We start from the raw sequence: 24,465 nt of genomic DNA, 5'->3' as shown, positions 1-24,465 counted from the left end.
GTTGGTTAGGTCTCTTAACCAGTTTTGGTGTGTGGGGGGTCTTTTGACTTCCATTTTCTGAGGATATTCCGTTTAGCCACAGCCCCCCCCCCACGGTAAATAGCCTGCAGGTCTTGACAGAAGCCTTCCCGATGTCTCCCAGGAGATATTTCAGGCGTTTGACTGGGATATTAGTGTTTAGTATAGCGTCCATTGTTTTGGCTATTTCTCCCCAATATTGCTTAATCGGGGAGGCATTCCCAATACATGTGTATGGCTGATGCATTGAGTGTTCCACACTTGGGGCATGGTTGTGGCGTGGTGGGATTGAATCGGGCGATCTGTTTAGGTGTAATATGAAGTTGGTTCAGGATTTTGAATTGGATGAGTCTGAAGTTAGCAAATAGGGAAACGGTTTTGGTGTATTTACAATAGTTTGTCCAGTGTTGCTCATCTATTTGGACATTCAAGTCTCTTTCCCATTTGGCTTTCATATTGTTCTTAGATGGCGTATTAGCTTGCACCGTTCTGTATAGGCTGGATACGCCACCCTCGAGGCTGCCTTCTATAAGGATCTCCATAAGGAATTTGTGAGTCGGGGGTGCCATGGGGAAAGATGGACATTTTTTCTTGCAGGCAGCCATCTGGTGTTGGTGGTGCAGGGTTGTGGTTAGACTCTTCCCAACTCTTATTTTGAATTTCCGCCAGCGTGAGGAAGCTCCCTTCTGGGAAGAGGTCTCCGATCCTGGCCTTTTTGTCGGGGTCCCAAAGTGTCTGTATAGTGCAGTCCATTGGGGGTTCCAGACCCGGATAGTGCCATAGAGGGAGGTGTGGCTAGTAGGGTATGTCGCATTTCACTCTCTAAGGATCTGTGCCCATGCTCTCACCATAGTTTCCATTAGGTCAGCCATCAATTTTTCTCTGGGGGCCTTGACAAATATCATGCTCTTAAGGTTCAGTTGTGAGACTGCAAACTCTTCTGCATGTATATGGGCTTATCGCTCTGTAGTGTTAGCCCAGTACTTCGCGAAGTGTGCTTGTGCAGAGTAGTAGTATAATTGGAAGTCCGGGGCTGCTAGGCCACCTGTGTCGAAGTTCTTGCATAGTTTAGAGCAGCTCAGTCTAGGTGACCTTTCACTCCACACGAAACGAGTACAGAGTTTGTGCAGTGTGTCGAAGAATTTCACACCTGGCCAGATCGGGATGCCATTGAATAGACGCAGCAGTTTTGGCGCGATTAGCATTTTCAGGAGAGAAATTCGCCCGTACATCGACAACGGCAGTTTGGTCCAGGCATTAAGTTTGCATTCCAGTTGTGCTAGATAAGGGGCGTAGTTGTTGGTATATAGTGTTTTTTTGTCTGTTGCCATTATTATCCCTAGATATCTTGCTGAGGTGGGAGTCCAATGTAGACCCTCCATGGCTGCGGACTGGCTTGTGGCCTCAGTGAGGGGAATTACCTCAGACTTGGTTTGGTTAATTTTATATCCCGAGTATCTGGTGAATTTGGTGATGTCTCGTAGCACCGGTGGAAGGTGAGTCTCCGGGTTCCTGATATATAGCATCGTGTCATCTGCGTAGAGCGAAATTAATTGAGGTATTCCCAGTATCCGGATCCCCCTCCAGGCATGGTTGTGGCGTAGACGTGCTGCCATTTCCTCTATTATTAGTGCAAATATTAGCGGGGAGAGTGGGCAACCTTGTCTCGTGCCTCTGCCTAGGTTGAAGACGGCCCATAGGGTATTGTTGGTGCGTACTCTGGCCGTGGGGTTATTGTTACGCTCACCTGGTATCCACGGGGACGCCACCTAGCCCTGGTTGGATGATTTGCACTCTCGAACCCTCTCCCGGTCCCTTGGTAAGGCCTCTGGTTAAAGATGGGTCTGCAATATAGGAGAGCTGGATTCAATACCAGATTGTCTTTGTTTTCCCACCTCCCTTGGCCTCAACTCCTTCCTCCCCCTTGGGCCCTCTCCTCACCTTAATATTGTAGAAGGTGGATTCTCCGTCCTGCTACTCGTGGCAGGGGCATGTAGATGTGGGGGGCGATCAGCGACCAAGCTACTTCACTGGTGCAAGCAGCTCCCCACTCCCCCGTGGGAATCCCGGCTGCTTCGACTTCGTAGGTTTGCTGCTTTACAGTCTTTATATGCAGTTCTTATTTTCCTCTTAGTTCGAATAATAATGTCTTGCTTCTTTCCTTTTAGGTATGGAAAGGTATTTTGGAGTTGTCATGCAGTTTGAAAATGAGCATGGGCCGGTCGGCGAAAGCGCGGTGTGCTGTCTGGTGAGTAATGAGTAATGCGCGATGCGCAGCGCTGTTTCGCCTTTTATATTGCTAACCTGTGTCTTTTCTCTCCTTGCAGGTTTCAATGTTCCTCGCCGAGTGCCGTAATGTTGCAGCAATGATACTGACCAGGAGATGACTACCCAGGTAAGAATTGTGTGGCTTTCTTTATTTGGAAGGAAACGTGGTAAACGCTTACTAATGCTGCCTTTCTTTCTCCTCTTTCCAGGTTATGGTATTCCAGGATGCATGCAGTGCCGGATGATGGAATTCGTACCTTCAGGTGAGTGGAACTGAAGTCGGCGATCGATTGAAAACCGGATACTGTTCCAGGTAAGTTTCGTAGTGTTCTTTCTCTCTCTGCAGGTCCTTGGTTTCAGGTAAGCTGGCATCAAAGAAATGGACACGTGAGCATTACGCTGCCCACAGCAGAATAACGCAAAGCATGTTCTGCTGTTAGGTTGTGGTTTAAATAGTCTCAGGTAAAGTAGTCCAGGTAAAATAGTCCCAGGCCTGCCACACCCAAAGTAGTCCAGGTAAAGTAGTCCCATGTCTGCCACACCCAAAAGACTAGACCACATAGCTCAGTTCCTTGTAACTGAGCTATGTGTGTGCCTCCATGTTGGCTGAACTCCCCCAAGTTAAATAGTCCCAAGTAAATAGTCCCATTCTAATGTTGGTCTTCATGATGGTTATGAGCCTGGCGCAAAAGTCGCCAGGACTCACTCCAAGAGAGTCCTGGATGAGGTTTTAATGCCTTTGACCTGGCCCTAACTGGAAGGCTGACTTGCCAGTGAGGGCCAGGGGCAAGGGTCATGACAGTTATGGTATAGTAGTTTTAAAGTTCTAAGGAATCCTGGTCCGAACCCCATCTTCCCTATGATTCCGTACATGAATTCCCAGGAGATGGAATTGAATGCTTTTTCCGCGTCTAACGAAACTGCCACCGCCTGTACCCGATGATCCAATTGAGATGTGATGGCGAAGAAACGTCTGAGATTCAAGGCAGTGGAGCGGCCAGGTATAAAACCTGTCTAGTCAGGGTGCACCAATTTTGTCATATAGGGATTCAACTTATTGGCTATGGCCATAGCGAATATTTTGGTGTCCACATTGATGAGGGACAGCGGTCTATACGAGGTTGGGGAGTGAGCTGGCTTATGTGGTTTCAGCATCCCCGTGATAATGGCTTCTCTCATTGTCGGTGCGAGTGTTCCGATTTCCATGGCTTCATTCCATACCTCGAGTAGCTATGGTGCCAGTTCGTCCGCATATATTTTATATAGGTCTGTTAATAGGCCATCTGACCTTGGCGCCCTACCGTACTTGAGGTCTTTGATGGCTGTCTTCCGGAGTGGATTTTGGGAGGGGGAAGGAATCGAGGTATCCCTGCAGCTCTGTAGTTGTAATTAGATCTGCATTAATGTAGAGGTTATTGTAGAAGAGTCGGAACACCTCGTTGATTTCCAAATGGTCCACATGGGACGAGCCTTGGTCATCCATTATGCTGATTTGTCTGTCTCCCTGTTCGGACTTGATAAGGTTTGATAGCATCTTGCCGGACTTGTTCCCCTCGCCATATTTCCTGGCCCAAATTGGTTGGGCCGTGTACCACACTTCCTGTTCCGCCAGAGTCTTAAACGTATTTAGCTCCTCATTTAATATGAGTAGTGTTGTTGCTGTAGGAGATCTGGTGTATGCTTCTTCAGCTCTTTTAATTTGGGATTCGGATAGGGCCGTTGGGAGCATATGTCCTTCAGTGTACCGTGTACCTTGGAGATAAGGTGCCCTCTGAGCCAGACCTTAAAGGACTCCCAGATTGTATGACTCGATTCTACTGTGCCTTTGTTACGATCGAAGAAGTCCTGCATTTCTATGCGGAGTGGTCCATGCACTGCGGGGTCTCATAGGAGGTCCGGGGGCATCCTCCATAAGTGGTGTTCGGGGTTGGGTATGCCAATCTGGATTTCGAGAATCGCTGGAGTGTGGCCTGAGAGTGTCCTGGGCAGTATCGTGCATTCCTTCATATGCGCCGTACGCCGCGTGGAACAGAGCCAGTAGTCTATCCTCGAGCTCGATCCATGGACATATGAATAGAATGTGTAATCCCGGGTGATGGGATGCATTTCCCTCCAGGCGTCTGCTATTGGAAGTAATGCGGTCCTGCTCAGTGAGCCATAATTTGGCCTTATTCTTAAAAGCGAGGTAAGGTGGTTCGGCTCTCAATGTGGCTGGCAGCGTGCTCCAGAGTTTGGCGGCGAGGACAGGGAAGCTAGAGCCCCCCGCTTTCTGGAGCTTGAATCTCGGTATAACCAGTAAGTGGTTGTGCGCAGATCTTAACAGTCTATTTGGTGCGTAGGTGGTGAAGCGGTTGGCAAGATAGATGGGTGCCTGGTTCGTTCTGGATTTGTGAGTAAGTGCAAGAGTCTTGAGTGATATTCTAGAGGCTATAGGAAGCCAGTATAGACTACGACTTGTGTCAGATATGCTCGATTTCCTGGGGATGTTGAGGGCCGCGCTTATGGCATTATTTTGGGTGACTTGGAGCTTGTTAATGTTTTTTTGGCTAGTGCTGAGATATAAGGCATTACAATAGCCAATTTTCACAATAACCAAAGTTCTGGCGATGGTAATGCAGTTAGAAGCTGTCAAGAAGGGTCTGCATGCTCTTATCAGCTTACAGGTGTAAGCCAAAGCCGAGACAACAGCATTAGTTTGTCGTGTAAGTGACAGAGTGGAGTCCAGAGAGATACCGAGAGTTTTTGTGTTCTTGGAGACGTTGATAATGTTTCCGTCAATAGTGAAATATTTGAAAGTGGGATGCCTGTTTGGACAGGTCTGGAGAAAAAAAAGGGAGTGAGCCTAGAGAACAATTGTAAACTTGGCATTGGCACTGGTGAAAAGGAGAAGTGCTGGGCCGGAACTCTAGGATGGGGCTGGTGTGGGAAAATGGGAAAAGGCTTCATTAAATGGTAATGTTAGAAAAAAATGCTACTGTATACGAATTGCCAAAGCGGGTATGGACACAGGGGTGCCAAATGTGCAGTGATGCACCTTTCTAGATGGCCTGATGCACGCTGCAGATGAAATCCCCAAATGAACATTGCAGATCAGTATGACCGACAACGGCTTTTTGGGAGTTTTAATCTTGAGACTGACGATTGTATAGGGATCTCTGGTAGTAGTGGTAGATGCAGGAGACCCCTTTACAGTAGGACTATAATGTATTGTGTCTATGAAAATGCAAACCAATAAAGAATGCTCAAAACATCTTCCTCAAATGTTGCATATATTTATTACTACAATATAATATGTTAAAGGTGTAATGTTTAGTTTCACTCAAATCTGTGTTTTTGGGATCGATGATGAACTCCTAAAACAATAGCCATGCTACAGAAAAGGTTTGTTCTCAAATGTATATTACATCATTTTGTGAGTTGCATTCTCTTCCACATGCTCGGTGTTCTCCTATCACTTAGCAACGTTTTCAGCACGCTTATTGTTGCTCATTTTTCCAGGTCAAGCTATGGAGATTGGCAGTGCAGCATTGAACATTCTTGTAGAATGCTGGGACGGACACCTGACTCCACCAGAGGTAGCCTCCTTAGCTGATAGAGCTTCAAGGGCCAGAGATTCTAACATGGTGCGAGCAGCAGCTGAATTGGCACTCAGCTGCCTTCCACATGCACATGCTCTGAACCCAAATGAGATCCAAAGGGCTCTAGTGCAATGCAAGGAGCAGGTACAAAACGTGTTAACATTTCAGTACCGTGTTCTTAACATGATTGCAAAAACTGTCTTAAATAATTGTACACCATCTTATTGCTGATCAATGTGATAACTATTGTAAGCTAAAACAGGTTTTCTGTGGTCTGATTGTTCTTATGCACATGCATTTCATTTTGTATTTTATTTCTAAATAGTGGCATCCCTACCTCTTACTTTCCTAACCTCACCACCCCAACATTTCATATACTACTGCTAAAATGTTCTTTTTCTGCTTGCGCTGTTGGGGGGGATTTCAGGTTCTATACTTTTGTTTTCTTCAACCTTTCAAATTGTATACAGGACTGGGTTCAATCTGGGAAATGTGTTTAGTGTTCTAATTCCCAATTGTGCATATCGTTTTTTTGGTCCTATTTCAGCCCGTACATTTTTTGATGGCCGGCTACAGATGCCATCCTTTTTTTCCTTTTAAAAGCAAAGTGTGACACCTTTTGTAACTGTTCCTCCAAGTTTCTACAGCAACAACATTAATTCAGGTACGAGGAAAAATCCATTTAAGACACCAGAGGGACGGAAAGTTTAAGACAGATGACCACTATATTCAGATAAACAGATCTTTCACCTAATTGATTCATAACAATCAGAACAATTCAACATAATACTTCTATCAGGCATTTAAACAACTCTTTAAAATCTATAAGTAAGACTTACCCTCCCGAGGAACCAAAATTACTGTTTTGGAGAGGGTTTCTTTCTTTGAGAATTGAAATATTTCTTTTTGACCTTCAAGCATTTAATGATATGATATGATATGGTATTTGTAACGCGCCTATACACAAGTGTTTCAAGGCGTGAAAATGACAAGCAAGTACCTGATTTGATATGAATCAACATTTATTAAAGTTCATACTTAAATCCAAATAAAAATGTACTTTCCCAATGTAAAGCAAGTCCAAGCCTATTATTGAAACACAATTTTGAGGCGCAGAAATTAATAGGCGTCTCCAATTCATGTAGCTTATTTTCAGTACACATATGCTCATCAAGAATTATAACAGCTGCAACATAAAGCTCGCCAAAGGTTGCCTCAAGGCTGCACAAGTTCAAGTTTTACATAGTAGACATAGTTTGGTGTTTTTGTTCCCAAATCATTAAATTGTGTGTCTTGTGTGATGTTTGGCCCTCAAATACCAGCACCTTACTTTGTCAGGCCATCGTTTTAACGTCATGTTTTTAAATCTTTTTATTTTATTTGTGTATGGTTCAAACAAAACAAACAAAAAGGAACATTTACAAAATATTAAATTACCAATTTCGACATTACAATTCATCTCTTCAAGTTCTAAAATACAAAATTTCATATTACCAACCGTTATGGTGTAAAAAGATAGGTATATTCAGACCTTAATAACGCCCCTTGCTTAAATTGCATCCTCACTAAGTAACATTTCCCATAAAACAATGTTCTCTTAAGATAGGGGTATCACATTTTACGGACGTTAATCATACAATCAGGGAAGAAAAGCTAGGTGGTTGTTGGGTGGGTCCCATATCCCATAATATTTGTTTACTTAACTATAGTGCTCGTCTGGTTATTGTCCAGATACATTGGTTCAAAAAAGCTTGCAACCACAATCCCGGTTGATGTTAAATATGGATATAAATATGGATATAAACATCTTTTCCAGAGGTCATCCCCACTCACCCATTCAATTGTTTGAAACTTCCCAAAATATCTAGCTCTTATCATAGACAACACCTGGCATTCCATTAACAAGTGCTTGACGTTTTCTCCAACCTCCGGACCTTTACAGAATCTGCATGTGGTTTCCGCGTCTGCCAAATGTTTCCTTCTGAGCAATAATTCTCTAGTTGGCAGAAGGTTCCATCTTAAACTCATCACCAAATGCCTATAGGCTCTGTTCAGAAATTGCAAAAGATATGGGGCCACTATCCCTCTGAAGTTGTGCTCATGTGCCAGGTGTGCTAGTGATGTGTAGCCATGGAACTGTTCTATTGTGGCTATCCAATCTGCGTCAAACAGGACATTTCTTACTTTTAGGGGGTTCGTTTTTAAAGTTTCAATGTCCAAAACGTAATTCTTTCAGTAGATTTCTGCCATATTCAGACAATTCGGAGCCTTCAACAGTTGTCTCCAAATATATGCTTCCATCTTGCCTAATTGCCCGTGATCCATAATTCCAGGCCATTTGTTAATTTTGGGGCAATCTTTCCTTCATAGAAGAAAATAGCAGGTTGCAGTGTAAATCGCCCAAACTTACCATCCACTCTTAACATTTCGTTTGAGAGTGCAATAGCCTTTTGTTTTATTACAATAGCCAGGTTCCTGTTGCCTTTATTTGCTGCTATCAGGAAACCGAGGTAAGTAACGCTCTTAGCACATGGTATTGGGATTTTCCCACTACCCATTTAGAGGTGCATGCTCTTTTCTTGCTTGAGAATTGTAAAATCTTCGTTTTTTCAGACCATCCACTTGAACATATTCCTCAAATGCCACCAAGAGACGCTGAAAGCCAATCTTGGTCCTATCAGAAAATAGAAAGTCAACAGCGCAGATTAAACGAGGAATTTTTAAACCACCAAGTCTTGGAAGCACCAACCCTTTACCTTCCATAAAGTCACCCACATCCGACACATACAAGTTATATGGCAATTGGGCCTAGACACACCGCTGCCTAAGTCTGGATGATGTTTCTATGTTCCCAGAGAGGTCCCCTTCTCTATTGAGCCGCTCCTTCATCCCAAAATTTTGGTGCAGCTTCATTACAAGTTTCAATAGACCCCCACCAAGCCCTATCCGGATAGTTTATCCCAGAGTCTCCTCCGGTCCACCTGGTCAAAGGTTGCTGAGAGGTCCACTGAGCCCATGAAGGTACACCCTTCCTTCCCCACCCATGCCTCCTCCTGGATTGCCTGCACCACCAAGCCATTCTGGCTCGCTGAACAACCTTTTATGAAACCCGTCTGCAACTTGGTTGGCCAGCATTCAATTGTACTCGTCTTGAATGCATTTACAATTGGCCAAAAGGCTCTGGAATCTTTCCCAAACGTGACATACAACATTAATTTAGCATCCTTCTATAATAACTTAGCCTGGTGTCTCTTGCAAAATATACTGTGCGCCTGCCTCACCTTTTTAATACCCTCCTCTCTCCACAACAGAGTATTGTTAGTATGCTTAATTTCCCTAATCTTGCGCCACGTTTCTGCCTTTTTGAGGGCCACACTTTCATCATATTGGCCCCTTTGGGCTTTAGACAGCAGTTTGGCAATAACATAATCGAAGTTTCCAACATTAAGTTCATTCATTTTCCAATCATACATTGATTTTTTTTATCAGATCTGCCGTCGTTTAACTTGGCAATACAGGAAGTAAACCACGGTATCCTAGTTCCAGCCACATTTGTCGTTAAATTCCTTCATACATTAGGTATGACATTACATACGGAGACATCAAAGACAGCCTGTAATATTGAATAGTCATTCCAAACTTTTTTCCGGACATCTAAGCCCTTACACAGAGGTAGTAACTGGGCATCCACAAAAACATAATCCAGTGTTGACTCGCTATTTCTCCTATACCTTGTAGACTGTGTTGCGAAGTCCCCCTGTATGTTACCATTCAGTTTACTTAATCCCAAGGAGGCCAACGCAACCATCCATTCTTGACCTGCTTGACTTTCTTGGTCACTCTTTGTCATATCCGCGGTCACGTCCCACTCTTCACCCTCAAAATCGACCACTTGGCTATTGGCATTTCGGTCCCCAGCTAGAATGGTGTAGCCTCTGGGTTCATATTTTGCCAGTCCGTAATGGCCCCTGTCAACACCTTCAGAATTGTCTGAAGCACAGCATTGTGGCCTGGCTTTCCTTTCTCCCTAGCCGTCACTTCAATTGTCATTGCACCAAACGGGAGGTTAAGCCCTGGCCTGATTGTATTGCCAGTATCAATCCCCCCACATTGTGGCCCCCCTCGCTCAGTCTTGCACTTTGATGAGACACTGTATATCCATCCATTATCAAGGCTGATGTCAACCAGGTTTTCTGGAGCAGTATACAGCTGCTTTGTTTGAGTTGTTCTGTAGCTATCTGGTTGTCGGATAAGTGTGTGTTTTTTCTGGTGTTTAACAAATTCACACTCAGACCAATCCTTTCACTAAAAACACATTGGACCACCCCCGCCCCCCTTGGGGCCCTTTCCCATGTAGGGTTGACATCACCCCCGGCCAGTATGTCGCCAACCTCCTACCGTTGCCTCCTCATTCGCTAACCACCCTGGCCACTCCTTCTGTTGAGTTAAACACCACCTTCAAATTCACTGATGCTCCTGCCCCCTTGTTTTCCATCTGAGCCTCAATTCCCTCAACCCAGAACCCTACCCTGTTGTTAGGCAGAAACCTGTGCAGTTCCCTTAGGGACCACTGCAAAAGATTTAGGACTACAGGTGGTTGGCAGTAAACCCAATTGGTAGCAGTCTGTACCACCCAGATTTACCTGGTCACTGTGGCTGAGCAGTCAGACTTCTCTCAAGATGAGTTGGGCAGTATGCACAATAGGTACAGAGACACAGTAGTACAAGCAAACACTGACCAGAGCTTTGGTGTAAAAGTATATAATTATTTATTTAAAGACACACTTATAATTTAAACTAGCACAAAAAGAGGTAAGTAAATTAAACACACAGTCACTATTACTAGATGTACATCCCTTATTCCTTATTAGACAAGTCTTAGTTAACACCACAGCTCCAGACAGAGGTGAGCGCTTAACTAAAGATGGCACTCCAATAACTTAAGAAAAAGGGAGGGAAAAGGCAGAAATTAGGAAAAGCACACAACACAATACTTTAGAAGCACCCAGCAAGGCAGGAAAGTCAAGTCTACTTGTGAGCAAAAAGTTCAGAGGCCAAGCTCCCCCTTTGAGAGAACAGAACACTAATGCGCCCAAGATCACACAGTCTTAAAGTCTTCCAGGGAGTTCAGAAAAGAATTAAGTCAGCTCAGAAAAGTTCAGTTAGCCAGCCTAGGGCCAACCCAAGTGGTAAGTGGAAGCTTTAAGAGTTGCCCCACAGAGACCGTTGTGAGGGAGGCCAGGCGGACACAGTACCTTCAAAGTGGAGAGTATCCTCCAGCGGGGGCAGTTGTTCCTGGCAGCGGTTGCAAGTCACGGCGTCGTCCAGAGGAAGAGATGGTCTCGACGTGGAGCAAAGCTGAAGGTCGTTGCACTGCCAGGGAAGAAGCCAGCCGCAGAGTTCTCCGGTTAAAAGGTAAGACCCTTTTATTCGCGGTGGTGGAAAAACCGTGGTATTCTGGTTGCCGGGGTGCTTGGCAGGGGCAAGGCAGCCACGAGATGATCCGGGAAGGCGAAAAGACCGGCAAACTGGTTATCCCCACCAGTCAGAGGAAGAAGACTCTCCGGACTGGAGATCTCCTCTGTCGTTGGGAAATGTGGTGAGACGGTTCAGCAGGGCTCCACCGGTGGCGGCGTCGTTGCAGGTCAGCTCATCTTCTCCCTCTTCGGATTCTTTAGGTCCTGTGGCGACTTCTGAAGTTCCAGTCCCCAAAGCCCTGCTTTTATGCAGCAAACCCCCATTCATTCAGCCTAGCTGTCAATCAAACATGCTAAGTGGTGAGCCGGGCAGCTCACCACTTGGGCCAATCACACGAGTGCGACTTGAGTTGCCGAGGCAACTCAGTCTAGGGTGCTTAAACCCCCTCCCTCACCCCCTGTGGTACCCAGACAGAGTGGCACCGCTTTTGGAGGCTTCTGTGGAGAAGCCCACCAAAAAGTGGAACAAAGGGCCCGACTTGGGTTGGAGTCACAGAAGCGAACACAAACGCCACTCTGGAACCGAGTTTCGTCAAAAAATACCAACCGGTCATTTTATATTAATTTAATAAACCGGCGGTATGTTCGAGGCTATATTAAAAAGTGGTAGCCTCGAACAATGGGAAAATCCCATAGGAAAATATTTGCGGTCGAATATAAAAAGTAGTATCCACTGCCACCAGCCAAAACTCGATCAGGGGGGACGGAGACGTGCCCCCTCGAACAACAGACCCCGGGGCAATTGAATTGGCCCGACCAGTACGTCCACAATATGATGGTTTGTACTGGTTTCTGTTAATAATTTGGGCCTAGTAAAGCCAATGGTGACTTTACATGCCCTGGGAGACAGTAGTCAGTCCCAGGGTATGGAGTCTGTTTGGGGGTCGCAACGACACCCCTGGGTTAAGGCACGGAGGGTGCTGTGTAACCCACATACCAAAAACACATGAAGCCCTATGGGGTAAAGGACCCCATAGCCCATAAAACACATTCAAAGTCAAAGGAACACCTCAAATCATGTCTAAGAGTGGGAGGAAAAGAGTCTCACTCTTAGCAGGAGAAAAAAAGAAACCCCAAAAAATCCAGCAAAGCTGCTGGGGGACTCACTAGGTTTGGGAAATTAGCCTTTACAGAGAATTCTCCCTAACACCTGTGTAAATATCCCCATTCCATTTGTACTAGGTCCCTAACCAATTTAGGTTCAAAATGTAAGGTACATTTACCATTATTTGTCCTATCAGGGAATACCACCCTATCAATGTTGCTCAAGGATATTGCTCCTAACCTCAGCACCTCTTTGAAGATGGCCAGAACTTTGAAACGATTTCGACATACCGGAGTATCGGCTCCCAGAATACTTGTGAGGGATAGTTTGAACGCATCATTTCCTGGCACCCTTTTTATTCCCAGTTTCATGTACTTGCCTTCGTTTTTTCGCCCCCCATTGGTGACCCCATTCAGGCCTTGGTCACTATTCCAGGCATTCTTTAGAATACTAACTGGACACCTCTCATGCTGGTCCCTCTGTGTAGATGCCTCGGAGTGTCCCGACCCTTTACTCGCAATTTATAACTCTCTGCTATTCCTCTGAGATATAGGGCCTCATTACGAGGTTGGCGATAACCCTGTCACACTGTTTCGAAGGGATTGTGTCCTCCGACGTATTCCACGTCTATGACCGGTAATCACCACAGCTGTGCTGCTTCGGGAAATTGGAAAATTATTTGGCGTCATAGTCCTACGTCGATACGCTGTCCCTCGAGGGCCTCCGTCGAGCCGACGTCTCCGGATGTTATAAGTAGGACGCACAACGCCCGTAGCCTCCGTTCCATTTTTTCCACAAACATGTTCGCTTCGGAATCTCGGCACGCCTCGGTTCTTCTCCTGATTGAATCGGTTCTTTGTACTTGGTTTCTTGTTGAATCATGTCTTTGTCTTCTTCTACCCCGAGGTCGGGCTTCAAGAAGTGCCGCGGCTGCGGTTCCAAGATGTCGCTTACGGACCCGCATGACGTCTGCCTGTGGTGCCTCGGTGAGGACCACGCCACCGATGACTGCGATTAATGACAGTCTTTGACGTCAAAGGCCTTGCGGGAGCGGAAGAAGAAGTTGTCTGTAGGTAGAGTTTCCAAAACCCGTAAGTTGAAATCCGCTGGGTTTTCGACCGACAATTCGAGGAGTGACTCTCCACGTTGGCTTAAGTCAAGAGGGTCTCGGTCACGGAGTGGTTCCCACCATTCCTCTGCCTCTTCTAGGCACTCTCGGAAGCGCCGTCACCGGTTACCTTCCCCGTCCTCATCCGAGGACTCTGCCAGACGGCGGGTAGCTTGTCCCAACAAGCATTCATCTCTTGCGGAATGGGACGCATTTCGCAAGGAGATGGCGATTTTCGAATCCCAGGGCTCTGTTCTGTTCGTGCCTTCGAGAGAAGCCGGCAAGGAATGCGCTAGGGCCACCGCATGCACGCCTTCGGGCTCGGGCGGTCGGTGCGTTCATCGGGAGCTGTCGAGGTCCCGATCCGACAAGGTAGATCGCTCTAGCGATGCCCGCTCCAGGTCCCGGTCCTCGATGCCCTCGAGACCGTCGGAGCTTGTGAGGTCTTCTAAGAAGACATTGACGCTATCAGTGGCATGTCCGTCGAAGGAACTCTCTCGAGGCTCCGGCTCCGAGGAAGTCATTGACGCGACGGGAAGTTGTTGGTGCCTTGCTCAACGTCGACGCCTTTGACGTCTTTTGTGGAGGCTTTACTGGAGGTTCCCCGGAAACTCAGAGGAAGGCCCGGAGTAAGTCATTGAGGCCTGTGTTTGAGCCTTTTTCTGTACTCTCATCCAGGGTTTTATTCCAGCCTTTAGATTACATCTCAGAGGTGGAGGAAGGGTCAGATGTTGAGGGGTTTGTTCCTCATGAGGTTTCTGACGAACTGTTGTTTGGTCATAGCCAGATGAAAGACTTGCGTCAATCCTTGCATGATGCCAGTGGTCTGGACACCTCCCCGGAGGTTGAATTTGGCAGTCCTGAGCCTGGTACACATGCCGAGTCTTCGTACAGGCATTTCATGTCAAGGGTGATGGAGTACTTGGGGTGGTCTGCTCCACCCGTGGATTTTCTGCAGGATGACCTGACAGATATATTGGACCAAGGTCCACCCACTGACCCGGTGCTGCCATTTCATATGGCCTTACAAAGAAGGGTGGCGGCGGCTTGGACTGCTTCGGAGAGTCTCCCAGCAGTGGGTAAATTGTTGCTGAAAAAATACCGTCCAGCCAGTGGCGACCCCTGCTACTTGTCATCGCAACCTACTCCGGAGAGTTTGGTGGTGCAGGCGGCTACGGCCGCAGCGAAACAGGCGGCGTACCCAACCATCCCTCGTGATAAGGACGACAAGCGCTTCGACAGTTGGGCGAAGAAAGTATTTTCATCTGGGGATATGGCTTTAAAGGCAGCCAACTCCGTTTGTGCCTTGGCAAGATTCACTCGCACTTTGTGGAATTGTGTATCTTTGGCGGCTGAACATATTCCCGAAGGGGAGGAACGAGATGGTTTTCTTGCCCTCGTTCATGATGGCAAGGATGCCATGTGTGAATCCGTTCAGTCGGGTCTGGACATGGCAGACTGTGTCAGCCGGTCCATGGCTGCGAGCACCGTGATTCGCAGGTTTGCGTGGTTTGCGTAAATCGGGGTTTGCTCCTGATGTACAGTCCCGGCTTCTCAACATGCCCTTTGATGGTGACCATCTTTTTGGCAGCAAGGCTGACGAGAGCCTGGAGAGGTTGCAGACCTCCAAAGCTGCAGCGAAGTCATTGAGCGCTGCAGTACGTCAACCTCCGCCTTTTCGTCCTAGAGGACAGCAATGGAGGGGAGATTCCTTTCGATACTTCTCTTCCTTTGGTATATCGAGGGGGGCTGCCAGTCAAAGGGGCCAACATAGGAGTGCCAGAGGTGGAAAACAAGGTACTTGAGGTGCCAAAGCCGCTCGGGCAGTTGCCTCCTTGCCCTCAGGCACTGCCGCAGCCACTTCAGCTCAGTCATGAGGCCATGTCCCATGGTTCGCCGGTTGGGGGAAGGCTGGCGCAGCATCTTGTAGAATGGTGTGCCATTACTTCAGATGTGTGGGTTCTGGAGATCATAGCCCACGGCTACTGTCTTCCTTTCCGGAAGAGGCCTCGCGACAATCCACCCTTGCGCAGGAAATCAAATCCCTGCTGGAGAAAGGCGCCATAGAACTGGTGCCTGTAGCGGAGAGGAACAAGGGACGGTATTCCCCATATTTTTTTATCCCAAAAAAGGACAGGGGATTGAGACCCATCATGGACTTGCATGGTTTGAACGAGCTCCTCAGGAAGGACAAGTTAAAGATGGTTACTCTATCTCAAGTTCTCCAGGCTCTTCAACTTCAGGACTGGTTGGTGTCTCTCGAACTCAACGATGCTTACTTTCATGTGATAATTAATCCCAAGCACCAGGAGTACCCGAGGTTCGCGGTTGGCTAATCACATTTTCAGTTTCGGGTCCTGCCGTTCGGATTGACCTCCGCCCGAGTGTCTTCACCAAGCTGATGGAGGTGGTGGCAGCGTATCTCAGGAAAGGGGGGGATTCACGTCTACCCCTACCTGGACGATTGGTTGATCACGGCACGCTCTCCCGAGCAAGTCCTGGATCATCTGTCAGTCACCTGCCACTCCCTTCACAAGCTGGGCTTCTCCCTCAACTTAAAGAAGTCCCACTTGATACCTACCCAGCGGCTCCAGTACATCGGAGCAGTGCTCTACACATCCCTGGGGCAGTGTTCGCCACACCACGGGGTGACGGCTCATCACATTCTGCAGATGGTGAACAAGTTTCAACGTGCCCAGAGTATCCTGGCGTTCTGTTTTTTTGGTTGCTAGGCCCATGGCATCCTGCATTCTCCTAGTGCCAGAGGCCAGGCTGCGGATGAGATCTCTGCAGTGGGCTCTCAAGATGCAGTGGTCCGATCCCGTTCAGGTGCTCCCCTCGGTCGCCCAGGTTCATCTGTGGTGGGTAGTCGAAGGCAATCTGATGAAGGGGGCTCCATTTTGGCTACCCTGGCCGGAGGTAACGATCGTGACGGACGCATCCCTCATGGGATGGGGAGCTCATGCCAACGAGTTGACAGTCAGCGGTCGTTGGTGTCCGTCGGAGTCCCGACTCAATATCAATCTGTTAGAGCTTAGGGCCGTCAGGCTAGCCCTGAAGGCTTTTCTTCCGTGTGTGCGGGGGAAGAATGTCCTGATTCTGACGGACAATACAGTAAACATGCACTACCTCAACAAAAAGTGGGGGGCAGGGTCTCTCCCACTGTGCAGAGAGGCGATGCAGCTCTGGTTCTGGGCCATCCAGCAGGAAATTTCGATCTCGGCAGTTCATGTGGCCGGTGACAAAAACACGGCGGCGGATGCTCTGAGCAGGCAGAGCACGGTCTCTGGCTCAGGAAGTTCTTTTGGAGATCTTCGCCCTTTGGGGGACCCCACAAGTGGATCTCTTCGCCACCAGTGTCAACCGGAAGTGCGAAAGTTTCTGCTTGCAGGAATTTCCTCCAAGAGGAGCTTTAGGGGACGCATTCGTAGTGGAGTGGTCCTTGCCACTGCTGTACGCGTTTCCTCCAGTCCCCGTCATTCCGCAAGTGTTGCGGAGGTTACAGAGGTTCGGTTCCCGAATGATCCTCATTGCTCCAGCATGGGCCAGGAGAGCGTGGTACCCGGACCTTTTCGACATGTCCATCTGCCCTCCACGCCGTCTTCCCTATCGAGACAATCTGCTCTCACGGGAGGGGGGTCAGGTTCTCCATCCAGAGGTCAAGTCCCTCAACCTTCATGCTTGGTTTCTGAAAAGTTGGATTGGGACCTCCCTGAAGACGTGATGGAGGTGTTGCTTTCGGCCAGAAGGCCCGCAACAAAGTCTCTGTACCGTTGCCGTTGGAGAAAGTTCTGCGACTGGTGCAGGGTAAAGAATGTGGATCCTTTTTCATGTGCCATTTCTGTGGTTCTGTCTTTTTTTCTTTCGTTAGCCCACAAGGGCCTGCAAATGGGTACCATTAAGGGTTACCTGGCGGCGCCGTCCATATTTAAGCGCTCGTCTAAGGAGTGTTCTTATTTTAAGATTCCTTTGATTGCTCAGTTTTTGAAAGGGCTAACTAATGTGTTTCCACCGTCACCTTTCCAGGTGCCCGGTTGGGATTTGAACTTAGTTCTGAAAGGGAGCTCCGTTTGAGCCCTTACATTCTTGTCCTTTGAGACTGTTGACCTTTGAAACTGTATTTTTGGTTGCGGTTACTTCCGCTCGCAGAGTGAATTGCAGGCACTATCCGCCAAGCCACTTTTCATGGTGTTCCATAAGGACAGGGTTGTCCTTAGGGTTCGTCCTTCTTTTCTTCCGAAGGTTGTGTCGGAATTTCATTTGAGCCAGAAGGTAATTCTTCCAGCGTTCTATCCTCCTCTGCATCCTGGTAAGGAAGAGGAGAGGCTCTACAACTCACGCATTTGTCCCGTGTCAGAGTGGACGATCAGCTCTTTGTAGGATATGCTGGAAGGCGTTTGGGTCAAGCTGTTACTAAGCAGACCTTGTCCAGATGGATTATCTTGACAATCTCTGAATGTTACAGTTTGGTGGGTAGGACCCTCCGGTAGGCTTACGGGCCCATTCTACTAGGGGTGTGGCTGCCTCTACTGCTCTGCATAGGTTATAGGTCAAATGGTCGAAAACAAACGATCGACAGACAAATTGATCGAAACCAAATGGTCGAAAGACAAATGGTGGACAACCCATACAGAAAACATAAACAGGTGATTTGATCGAAACACAAAGATCGAAAGACAATTGATCGACAAACACATAAATAATATACACGGGTCATTTGATCGACAGAAAATGGAATCGCATTGAAATGACCATGAAAATAAAAAAGGGTCACAGGAGATGACATTAAATAAAGAGTAAAGCACCTTGTATTAGACCAATGATCACAGCTGACGGTTAGAAACGAACTGTCAGTTCGTCAGGAAAGTGACAGAGAGAGCAGCTGATCAAAACACGCGAGTGAATAGAGTATACGTGACTGAAAAAACGGTGAGTAAAACACACTAAATACGCGAATCGAAGAGTGGTTCACACAGTTTTATATGAGAAATGGGGGGTTCCCCCCCAACCCGCCCAATCTTTTTTTTTAAAAAATATTTTTATAGAAATGCGAATTATCTCAAACAAAATTACGATTCAATCGTTTTTTACCATTTAGAAATTCCATATTATAATTTCAGGAAAAAAAAACTTTAACTGCACACTCATTTACCAAAAATAATAACAGAGTGGGTGGATTAATTTTTAAAAATTTACTATTTCAGATACGGATCGATAAAAAAAATTGGAATTCATTAAATCGCAAAGAAGCGCCGCGCAATTAACGTATGAAGGATATATATACAACAAGGAATGCACACGCAAGAAAAGAGCTATTGGAAGTGTAAGGAGTACAAAAAAAATGCCTGCAGCGGCAGAGCAATAACGGAAGGAGAAAACATACGTTTAACTTGCGAGCATAACCACGACAGTTTTGATAAAGAAAGCGCTTAACGAATTGAAAGAAAATGTGGAAATGAATAAAAATGAAGCATCAACTTCGCCAGTAGCCAAAGCATATGAGAGTTTACCACTGCATATAGCGGCGCAAATGCCGAATACAAAAACAGTAAAACGGAATATAAATAGGCAAAAGCAATGAAAAGAAAACTTACCCATGGCACCACAAAATTATTTAAACATGATTTTACCGGAAGTATTACAAAAAACAGAAAAGGGAGAGCAATTTATGTGGAAATCATTAGAAATAAAGAGTGAGAAAATGTTAATTTTTACAACTTTTCAAAATATAACACACTTGGGAAATTCAAAAACTTGGCATGGAGACGTGTTAGGCAGAAACCTGTGCAGTTACCTTTGGGAACACTGCAAAAGATTTAGGACTACAGGTGTTACCAGTAAACCCACTTGGTAGCAGTCTGTACCACCCAGATTTACCTGATAGCTGTGGCTGAGCAGTCAGACTTCCCTCAAGAAGAGTTAGGCAGTATGCAAAGTATACACAATAGGCACTCAGATACAATAATACAAGAAAACTCTGACCAGAGCTTTGGTATCGAAGTATATAATTATTTATTTAAAAACACACTGTTTGAAACACTCCAGCACTCTTATTGTAAAACACAATTACTATTATAATATATACAACCCTTATTCCTTATCAGATAAGTCTTAGTTAACACCACTTATTTCCAGACAGAGGTGAGCGCTTAACTATAGATGACACTCCAATAAGTTCATCAAGAAGGGAGGGAAAAAGACAGAATATGGAAAGATACACCACTCTAAGATTTAGGAACACTTTTTAGCAAGGCAGAAGAGCAAAAGTCACTTGTGAGCCAAAGTCCATAGGGTGGGCCCACTCTTGGAGAGAGCAGAGCACAAATGCGCCCAAGATCACACAGTTACACTAGGCTTAGAAAGTCTTGCAGAGAGTTCAAGAAAAGAGTTGAGAGGCTCAGAAAAGTTTAGCCAGGGTGTTCCAGGCTAACCCAGGTTCGAAAGCCGGGGGCTAAATCTACCCCGTACAGTCGGTGGCAAGGGAAGCCAGGCGGAACACAGTACATGGGAAGGATCCTCCAGCGGTGGCAGTTGTTCCTGGCAGCGGGAGCAAGTCTCTGCGTCGTCCAGGGGAAGAGAAGATCTTGACTTGGAGGAAAGCTGAAGGTCGTTGCACTGCCAGGGAAGAAACCAGCCACAGAGTTTTCCGGTTAAAGGCATTACCCTTTATTTCGCGGTCGTGGTAAAACGTGATATTCCGGTTGCGGGGGTGCTTGGCACAGGCAAGGCGGCCACGAGATGCGTCGGGAAGGCGAAAAGACGGTGAACTGGTTATCCCCACCACTCAAAGGAAGAAGACTCTCCGGCGGGAAATCTCCTCTGTCGTTGGGAAAAGTGGTGAGACGGTCCAGCAGGGCTCCACCGGTGGTGTCGTCGTGGCAGGTCAGCTCAGCTTCTTCTCTTCGGATTCTTAGGTCCTGTGGCGACTTCTGAAGTTCCAGTCCCCAAAGCCCTGCTTTTATGCAGAAAACCCCCATTCACTCAGCCTAGCTGTCACTCAAACAGGCCGGCTCACCACTTGGGCCAATCAGGACGGAGTGCGACTTGAGTTGCCTAGGCAACTCAGTCCAGGGTGCCTAAATCCCCCTCCACCCCTCCTAAGTACCCCAGACAGAGTGGCACCACTTTGGAGGGCTTCTGTGGAGAAGCCCGCCAAAAAGTGGAACAAAGGGCTCGACTTGGGTTGGAGTCACAGAAGAGAACACAAACGCCATTTTAGAACCGAGTTTTGGCAAAAAAAAAGAACCAGAGAATTAATAATAATCAAATAAACCGGCGGTATGTTCGAGGCTATCGTAATTAAATAAATAAAGATCGTAGCCTCGAACAATGGAAAAATCCCATAGAGAAATATTCGCGGTTGAATATAAAAAGTAGTATCCACTGCCACCAGCCAAAACTCGATCAGGGGGGATGGAGACGTGCCCCCTCGACTAACAGACCCCGGGGCAATCGAATTGCCCCAGCCAGTACGTCCACAATATGATGGTTTGTACTGGTTCTGTTCAGAATTCAAGACTAGTAAAGTCAGTGGTGACTTTACATGCCCTGGGAGACAGTAGTCAGTCCCAGGGTATGGAGTCTATACTGGGGGGTCACTATGACACCCCTGTGTTACTGCACTGAGGGTGCTGTGTAACACACATCACAAAAACACATGCAGCCCTATGGAGTAAAAGACCCCATAGCCCATTAAACACATCTAGAGTCAAAGGAACACACTCAAATCATGTCCAAGAGTGAGGGTAAAAGAGTCTCACTCTTGGCAGGAGAAAAAAATTAAACCCCAAAAATCCAGCAAAGCTGCTGGGGGACTCACTAGGTTAGGAAATTCAGCCTAAACAGAGAATTCTCCCTAACAAGACGCAACATTTAAAACCTGTCCAACACCTTTTCTACAGTTTTATAGCATACATGGAACAATAAATGGAACAGTGATACCTCTAGTTTTCGTTTTAATGCCTGGAAAGTCGGAAGAAATGTACAGCTGTATATACAAATTAATACACAAATCATTGCCGGAAAAAATACCAGAAACAATAATCATGGACTTTGAACAGGGACAAATAAAAGCATTTTCAAAAATGTATACAGAAACTCATATACAGAGATGTTTTTTTCATTTTAGTCAATATGGAAACGAATTAAAAAATTAGGATTACGGACAATGTACATAGAGGACATCGAATTTCAACACCAGATAAAGTGATTATACGCTTTAGCATTTGTGAAAGAGGACATGGTTATTAAATATTATGACACTTTGATTGCATTTGATTACTACACAAATCATGAAGAACAATTATGTAATGTAATGGACTATATGGAAAACACGTGGATTGGGCAACTTACTAGACATGGGACCAGACGAAAGGGAAAATGAGGTTGAAATATGGAATTGCTATACATCGGTGAAGAAGAACTGGCCGAGAACAAACAATGTGCAAGAAGGTTGGCACAGCAAAATAAATAAAGAATTCCACTCTAACAACCCAACACTATGGCACTTTATTAAAAGTCTCAAAAGTGAACAAAATAAACAAGAAATAAAACTATCCCAAACACTATTACTGGAGAACCAACCAATAACCCAAAAAAAATACAGAGACTATGAAGAAAGAATTGCAAGCATTGTCGACAATTTTGAAAATACAGAACCATTACAATTCCTAGAAACAGTAGCCTACAATTTGAAATGTTGATAACAAATAAAAAACTCACCATAAATAAACGCCAGCTCCATGCCAAATCCATCCATGGTAGAGAAAACCCAAATCCAAAAAACATTGTACACCAAGCCAAAAAAAAGTCCTAGAAAGTAAAATCCATCCAGGAAAAACAGTAATACTCACTTTAAAAAAAGCCATCCGTCCATCCGTAGTAGTGAAAAACCAAAATCCATGAACATATAATCCAAAGAAAAACGATCCAAAACACGCTCCGCAGCATCCACGCAGGCGAAATCCACGATAAACTCCATCCAAAAATCCATTAGAAAATCCACGAAAAAAGGGAGTGCGAGCAAGAGGCATCCGGAACGCGAGCACGGAACTTCAAAAATGGCGTCTACGTCAACATAGCAAACGTAACACGTCATACGTTAACAAACTTTTAACAGTTTAACATTACTATACAGTTTAAAAATGGTGCAATAGCACCATCTAGTGTTGAAAAAGAAATACATTATAACAAACTTTTTTTCATTGTACAAAAACAACTTGTTATATTTAATTGTTAATATATTTATTTAAAAAGATATTTATTAATAAATAAAAAATGTTTTAAATGATAAACATATAAATAAAAGACAATACAATACCTAAATAAAATAAAGTTTATTTTAAAAAAAATGAATACTTGTCTCAATTTTGACCAAAAGGAATTAATTTCGACCCTTTGACCATTCGACCAAATGGCATTTCGACCAAATTGGGTCGACAATTTGTCTGTCGACCATTTGACTAGACACCCTCTGCAGAGGGGTGTTCCCATTCGTAACATTTGTGAAGCAGTCACATGGGCCTCTGTCCATACTTTTGTACAACACTACTCCCTGGATTCTATCCATGGGCAAATTGTGGCCTTTGACAAGGCGGTCCTCTGTTCTGCAATTTGATTGGGCATTCTAAAAATCTAAATTCTTTTCCCACCTCCATACGTTGATACTGCTTTGGGAGTCTGTCATAGATGTGGAATAAGTCGGAGGACACAATCCCTTTGAAGAACAAGTTACTTTCTTACCTGGTAACGTTCTTTCGATGGGATGTTCCTCCGACATTACAAGTCCTGGCGGCCCGGGATCTCAGGCGGTGGAAATCGTAAGTCCCCATTCCCATAGAGTCCAATAGGACTCTATGGGAGTGGGGAGACGGAAGCACTGGCACTGTTGCTAACAGTGCCGGTGCTTCTGTGAAAACTGTGCCTATCGGGGCCTATGCGCCCGGCAGTTCAGACCTTGGAGGTGCAGAGGCCCCGGCAGGCACAGTTGTAGTCTGCTGATCTGGAATGGGTGCCGGTACGTTGCTACCGGCACCCTTAATTCCAGACCGGCAGACTTGTAATGAAGACCACAGTCTCCCTATAATTTAATGCCATTGTAACTTTCCCTAGGTGACTGATATAGCTTCTCCATGAGTCCCTTAGCTTCTTGGTCGATATCATTATTTTCCCTCTTATGCAAGGCCTTTTTTGCCGTTGTCGCTGCCCCAACCCCACTCCCCCAGCAATTGCAGTCAGTCATTTTCAATACTTTTTTTTCCTGTCTTCTCACAGGAAAATAGCTCATTACAATTTCCCCATTTAACATCTGCCTGTACTGCTGAGTCCATCCTGTTTGGTGGTGCTTCCCTCCCTTGGCCATGACTTGCATTCTTAGCATTTTGATTCGTGATACTACCCCGCCCCACCTAATACCCCCCGAGCCCCACAAAAACCCCTTCCCTCCCCCTCTGGCCATTCTCTTCAAGCACTTCTTCCCTTTCATTGTCCAGCAAGTTCTTACTCTCAGCCACAGTTCTTTTCCCTGTCTCTTCTTCCTTCACATCAAAAATGTTAATTCCCCTCTTCTCTTAGCGTCAAATTCTGCATACATTTGCGTGAGGAAATATTAATCCCTTTTTTCACTTCTTTATTTTATTTCCTTTTCCATTTACCTATATGGGAGCGGCTACTATGTTCTGTGCTCCACTGGACCCTCCTTCGGGTTTGACGTTCACCATACTTCCCCCATCTTCCACTCGTTCATTTAGTGCCATATTTTACCCTTGTCCATTTTTGTCGTGGACTTTCCGTGTTTCCGCACTACTTATTTCTGGCAAGTTTTGATGCCCTACACCCACATGGCTCTCAGCCACGTCCTGGAGGTTACTTCCTTAGGCCTGAATTCTGATGGGTAGGTCAATGACCCCCCCCACCCCTCCCCCGCCGTAATTCAACCCCTTCATACATCTAATATTGCAGTCCTGCTGTTCA

General features: G+C 46.0%; 1 protein-coding gene across 2 annotated transcripts in view; it reads left to right on the top strand.

The window, feature by feature from the left end:
• ZSWIM8 (zinc finger SWIM-type containing 8) overlaps window positions 1-24,465 on the top strand; it is a 3,132,642-nt gene that overhangs the window by 2,398,249 nt on the left and 709,928 nt on the right. For both annotated transcript variants that reach the window (XM_069610680.1, XM_069610679.1), the window contains one exon: window positions 5,785-6,008. In XM_069610680.1, coding sequence (XP_069466781.1) covers window positions 5,785-6,008 — 224 coding nt within the window. The remainder of the gene's footprint in view (window positions 1-5,784; window positions 6,009-24,465) is intronic.

The sequence above is a fragment of the Ambystoma mexicanum genome, chromosome 8, assembly GCF_040938575.1.
Source record: "Ambystoma mexicanum isolate Mex_15411 chromosome 8, UKY_AmexF1_1, whole genome shotgun sequence".
Taxonomy (NCBI): domain Eukaryota; kingdom Metazoa; phylum Chordata; class Amphibia; order Caudata; family Ambystomatidae; genus Ambystoma; species Ambystoma mexicanum.
This window is presented reverse-complemented; position numbering and strand designations above follow the sequence as displayed.